Raw genomic sequence first — 6,000 nt, 5'->3', positions numbered from 1 at the left:
TCCTAGACACTCATGCTTCCCACAGCGCCTGTACCTGGTTTACCCAAGTGGTTTTTCAACAAACCCCGGGGCAGGAGGAGCAGATGCTGGTGGCTGGAGGGTGTCTGAAGACCAGGGGTTGGGGTGGGGGTTTGCGAGTGCTGCCCTGCCGCCCGGGTGGCAGCGGGGGACAAACCCCACTGCCACGGCCCCGTTTGCACGGGTGGTGCTGGGGCAGCTTTGCGAGAGGGGGGGGGTCTGCCTCGAGCCCAGGGGCTTTTGAAGAAGCACCCGGCGAGGGAAGTGCGGCTCCTCAGCCGGCCAAGGCATGCTCCTGCGAGGCTCCTCCGGAGAAGGCCGCGGCAAGAGGAGGTGGCCCCGCGCTGTGGGCTGCCGGGGGAAGAGTGCCGGGCCGCCGGCTGCGATGACAGCCGCCCTCGCACTTCCAGGAAGTGTAGAGAGAGAGGAACCAGGTGGAAGGGTGCAAACAAAGCCGGGGCCCCGGGCGGGCGGGCGGCCGGGCGGCGGAGCGCTGCCAGGGCCCTGCCCTCGGGATGACTCCGGAAAGCGGCTGCCGAGGGAGGAAGAGCGAGAGTGAACCCCGGGCCGGCTGAGCACCTCGGGCTCGTGGCACAGCAGATGTGGCGGCACCGCTCCTGGGATGTTCCCCAGAGCCCTCCGGGTGACGCAGACATGAGGTACCCGCCGAGCTGGGGCTCCGCCGCTTCCCTCTGGCTGGCGGTGGGGTCGGGGTGCTGAGGCTGGAGCTGACAGCTCGTGCTTCGGGGCCGGGGGGGGGGGGGGGGGTTGGCAGAAAGGCTTTGCTTTCCCGGTGCCTCGCCGGTGATCCCCACCTCTTCTGCCGGTGCCAGCACCGGGCTTGCGCAGCACAACTCCCCCGGTGGGGATGGCAGAGGGCGGAGCGGGCGCTCTCGACGCCTGAGCCTGCGAGGGGACGGGGTCAGTGGGGTTTTGCCTGGGATGTCGGGTTCTTCTTGCAGCTGGTGGGAGGTGGAAGGTGTGTGTCCCCGTCCCCCCCGCCTCGATCCCCACCAGCTCTCCTGGGCACCGCTCCATGCTGGAGGTGGCCAGCGGGACCAGCCCCGAGGGGCTCAGCATCAGGAGCTGCCCGGGGAACCCCAACTTTCATCCTGGCTCAGCCAACAGCCCCCCTGGGGGGCAGCGGGGGGGACGCAGCCATCAGGGCCAGCTCATTTCCCGGGCAAAAGCGGGGCTGGCATGGCTCCTGCCGGGCGGGAAGCGCATCCCCCCTGCTCGGGAAGCAGCCCAGGGCGGGAAAAGACAGGGAGAAGCGGGGCTGGGTAAAACACGGGCAAAGAGCCGCCGTGCCCGGTGAGGCCGGAGGTGGCTCCCGGTCCCCGGAGAGGGCGGTGGTGGTGGCTGGCGGCGGCGGGGCTGTTGGCTCCGTCCGGCGGCGAACAATGGGAGGCGGGAGGAGGAGCGGGGAGGGCGGGGGGGAGGCTCGGCTGACACCGGGCTTCCTGAGGCGGCAGCCGCCGGGCACCGGGCCCGCTCCCGCCGCCGCCGCTGCTCCCCGCGCGGCGGTAGGGGGCGCTGCGGGGCGCGGCGGGGCGGGGCGGAGCCGCTGGCCCCGCCCCCTGAGCGCGCGGCGGCGGCGGCGGCGGCGGCGCCGGGCCCCGAGCGCGGCCATGGAGGCGGCGCGGCCCCCGCCGCCCGGCGCTTCGCCTTCCGCCTCCTCCTCCTCCTCCTCCTCTTCCTCCTCCTCTTCTTCCACCGCCGCCGCCGCTGCCTCCGGGGCGGCGGGGGGCACCGAGCCGGAGCGGAGGGGGCCGCCGCCTCCGCCGGGCCGCCGGCACAGCAACAAGCGCTTCACCGGCCTCAAGCTCTTCGGGCGCAGGTGAGCACCGGGCGGGGAGGCCGGTTCCACAATCCCCGTCGCTTCCCCGGGCTACGGGCGGCCGGAGCATCCTGAGCGGAGCCTCTCGCCTCCGCCGTGTCCCACATCCCGAACCGGCCGCCCCAGGCCCCGCAGCGGCGGCTGAGCCCCGGCGCTCAGCCCGGCCACCGGCCGAGGGATGCGGGGCACGGTGCGGGGATGGAGGGGCTGGGGATACACACACACACGGGTTGGCGTTTATCCTCCTGTGGAGCCGTGGGAAGTTGGGGACCGTCACCCTCGCTGCGCCCGCTCTCCTCCCCGGAGGAGCCGGAGCTTCCCCCGCCGGAGCATTCGCATCCCAGCCTCTCATCCCCCCGCACATCCCGTCTCCATCCCCGCACATCCCGTCTCCATCCCCCCGCACATCCCGTCTCCATCCCCGCACATCCCGTCTCCATCCCCCCGCACATCCCGTCTCCATCCCCCCGCACGTCCCGTCTCCATCCCCCCGCACGTCCCGTCTCCATCCCCGCACGTCCCGTCTCCATCCCCCCGCACATCCCGTCTCCATCCCCCCGCACATCCCGTCTCCATCCCCGCACGTCCCGTCTCCATCCCCGCACGTCCCGTCTCCATCCCCCCGCACGTCCCGTCTCCATCCCCCCGCACGTCCCGTCTCCATCCCCCCGCACGTCCCGTCTCCATCCCCCCGCACGTCCCGTCTCCATCCCCCCGCACGTCCCGTCTCCATCCCCCCGCACGTCCCGTCTCCATCCCCCCGCACATCCCGTCTCCATCCCCCCGCACGTCCCGTCTCCATCCCCGCACGTCCCGTCTCCATCCCCCCGCACGTCCCGTCTCCATCCCCCCGCACGTCCCGTCTCCATCCCCGCACGTCCCGTCTCCATCCCCCCGCACATCCCGTCTCCATCCCCCCGCACATCCCGTCTCCATCCCCGCACGTCCCGTCTCCATCCCCGCACGTCCCGTCTCCATCCCCCCGCACATCCCGTCTCCATCCCCCCGCACATCCCGTCTCCATCCCCGCGCTCCTCCGAAGCGCCGGGGCGGTGGCAGTGCCGGGCCTGCGCTGCCTGCTGGCATCCCCGCTTCCAGCTGCTGGGATCACTGGGATGGCGAGCTGCTTCGCTCCCTTCCGATCTCCTTGCGCTGCCTTGCCGTTGGCTGCGTGGGGATTTGGGGGGGGGGGGTTCTCGGCCCCGCGCAAGTGAAAGGGGTGCCCCTGCCACCCGAAGGTGCGCGAAAACATTGAATAAATGAGGTCTGAAGGGACCTCTGGAAGTTGCCTGGCCCACCCTGCTGCCTCCAAGTGGGACTGAATTCAGTCAGGCTGCTGATGTTGAGTTTTAAGTGTCACCCGGGGTGGAGACAGCACAGCCCCTTTGGACGTCCTGCTCCCATGCTTCAGGTCTTCAGGATTTTTTTTTTTTTTTTGTTCCCTCCTGTTATCTATTCAGCGTTTCCCTTGTTGCAACCCATACCTGTTGACTCTAAGGTTGTCACTGGGCACCTCTGGGCAGCGTCTGGATCAATCTTCTCTATACCCTCCCATCAGGTAGTTGAAGATGGTAAAAATATCCCCCCCTTCACCTTCTCTTCTGCAGGCCAAACCCCCCCCCCCCCCGTTACCTCAGCCTCTCCTCGTACCTGATCACTCCTGCCCCCAGCTGCCTTGGTGGCCCTGTGCTGAACTGGCTACAGCTCGTCAGCATTTTTGGCATGGGAGGGGGGCCTGAAGGAGGACACAGTGCTCCCCTGTGGCATCACAGGTGCTGGATAGAGGTGAAAGGCCCCAATTTCAGCCTCCCCAGCCAAACTGGAGCTGGCTTGCAAGGTCACTCCACGGCGGAGCGGTGCTCTCCTCTGATCTGGCTTCAGAGCTGGTGGCAGTCTCTGGCCTGTCCCCAATACTGCGTGGCATTTCTCTGGTGCCCGGGGGGTTCGGGCTGATGTTATTGCAATGTATATCGGCGCCTACACCGAGGGGGAGTTCTCCACGTGTGAACAACCTGCAGCACGGACACGTAGGGGAGAGGCAAAGTGGGACGGGCAGGAGGTGCCGAGCTGGAGGGGGCCAGCACGCCCCTCGGGTTGTTTGGTGTGTGGATGCTTCTCCTGCTCTTCTGCTGATGGAGGGACCCGGTTCCCTCCGGCTTCGGGTGATGAATGCAGCACCCAGAGCTGCAGGGGAGTGAGGAGATATTCCAGCGGGCCCCCTGAGAAGGAAGGGGCTCCCACACACACCCGTGGGAGGTGGGCTTGGTGGGAAGCTGTGCAGGATAATGGGCTGCACGCCACCAAATTCATGCCCACCTGAGCGGAGGACGGTGTGAAGTTCCACCTCCTCTGAGGGAATTGCGGGGGAAGGCTTCATTGCACCTTCTTTCAGTGAGAAGTACAGCCAGCCCCTACCCCCCCAAATGCTTTCCAACAGCCATGGGTGAGGAAATTTGCACCCACGTCGAGTCTGGGCTTTAGCCAGAGCTTATGTGGCTGGGAAGCAAGTCTAGAGGAAACTTAGGGAACGGGCAGGAGCTTGCCGCTAGCAGCAGTGAGTCTCTGGAGAGCCCTGACTTTGAGGAGAGAGGTCTCCTGAGGTGGGCACGTGCTGCTGGGCTCTGCCCACAGTGACACCGGGAGGCACGGCCACGGCCAGGCGAGGGACAGGTCCCCAAAATGGCAAGAGAGCCTAGCAGGTGAGCCCCAGGGGGATTTGAAGCAAGACAGGGGTGAGCGACTGAGCTCTGGCCTCTGGCTGTACGTTAGTCTCCTGTATTTTGCAAGCAGGCTTATTTCTGCACCTTGTAATTGCCTTACAGGAGGGTGGAGTAATTGGCTCCAGAGCTGACGGAGACAAGTGCACAATACGTGCATCCGGGCCACGGATGGGTAATTCTTTTAATTGGGCTGATAAAGAGATTGGGGATGATCAGATAATAGGTGGTTAGGATTAAATTTCCTTCCTAGGTGCCTCGTTTCTTGTGCTGTGAGTGAACAGCACGGTTTACCCTTTCCAGGGGGGACTTGGGGAGGGAGCACAAGTGCTGGGGATAAAGCCACTTTCTTGCTGTCACCCGTGCCTCAGCGGTTGGATGCTGAACGGGGTCTTCCCTGAGGGCTTTAGGGTCTTTAACACACCCCTCTTCAGAGGGGGTATGTGTGATGGCTGGGTCTGCTGCACCAGAATGAGTGGGGAGTGAAGCCACTGTCGGGGCAGCTGGTGGCCAGTGGCCCTGCAGAAAGCGTGGGACTGAGGGGTTTTTTTTGGCGGTGGTCCTTTGGCCGGCTCAGTGCCGGAGCCTGCACGTGAGGCCGGGGGGCTCCTGCCGTTGCCCCAGGGGAGGTCTGTGGGTGGCACTGCGTGTGGGTAAACGGCACTCGAGAAAACAGAGCCGAGCACCCGCCTACGTCTTTCTGGGACGCTGCTTGTCACCGTCGTTCTTGCAGCTTGACGCTCACGCCTCGTGTGAAAGCTGGGGGAGATGTGCCACGGGGATGGCAGCCCAGCCTTCCCCATCCCCGCTGCACGGGGAGGGGGGAACCGCCACGTCCCCTCCGACCTGCTGGCCCTTGGCTGGGGTGCAGGGCTTTGGGTCTGCTTTCCCTTGGGTGTGGTGGGGGATCAGCCCAGAGCCGGGGTGGGGGGAGGCTGGACAAGGGTGAGGAGCCTGAAGTCTGGGATCTGTGTGCTGGCAGGCTGAGAGCGGCGCTTACCTTGGGACGGGCTTTTTCACGACGGGCCTCGCTGCCAGCTAGCTGTTGAGCAATCTTCCTGCATGCATGCATGCAGATTTTTGTGTGTCTCTACCTCTGAAACCCTCCAGCCTCTGCTCCGTGTCCCGCTCATGGACGGCGGGTGGCTTTAGCTGGGCCCTGGCCAGCGACACCCGTGGGAGTCCCCAGCTGTCCCCTGCCACGACACCTTGGCTTGTTTTGCAGGGCCCGTGGGATGTGCTGGCAGAGCCGTTCCCGCTGCCGTGTTTGCGCTCTCCGCTCCGGGCCTGACCTCCCGTGGGACGGCTCGGGGACTTTTGATCTCACTGGGGGAGGGGGAGAAAAAAAGGAAAAAGCTGGGCATGCTGAGCAGCCGTGCCTGTTGGCAGCCAACGCAGCCTCCCCGCGGACCAAGGCCAGGGTGG

At 66.2% G+C, this 6,000-nt stretch overlaps 1 protein-coding gene across 1 annotated transcript in view; it reads left to right on the top strand.

Moving 5' to 3' along the window:
• Window positions 1-1,634: 1,634 nt before the first annotated feature.
• DGKZ (diacylglycerol kinase zeta) overlaps window positions 1,635-6,000 on the top strand; it is a 47,259-nt gene continuing 42,893 nt past the window's right edge. Inside the window, exon 1 of the mRNA XM_042790816.1 lies at window positions 1,635-1,858. Within this exon, the coding sequence (XP_042646750.1) occupies window positions 1,650-1,858 (209 nt within the window). The 5' untranslated portion in view covers window positions 1,635-1,649. The remainder of the gene's footprint in view (window positions 1,859-6,000) is intronic.

This window comes from Tyto alba, unplaced genomic scaffold, assembly GCF_018691265.1.
Source record: "Tyto alba isolate M040663 unplaced genomic scaffold, T.alba_DEE_v4.0 Super-Scaffold_18, whole genome shotgun sequence".
Classification (NCBI taxonomy): Eukaryota; Metazoa; Chordata; class Aves; order Strigiformes; family Tytonidae; genus Tyto; species Tyto alba.
The sequence above is the reverse complement of the archived record's forward strand: the minus strand, read 5'-3'. Positions and strand labels throughout refer to the sequence as shown.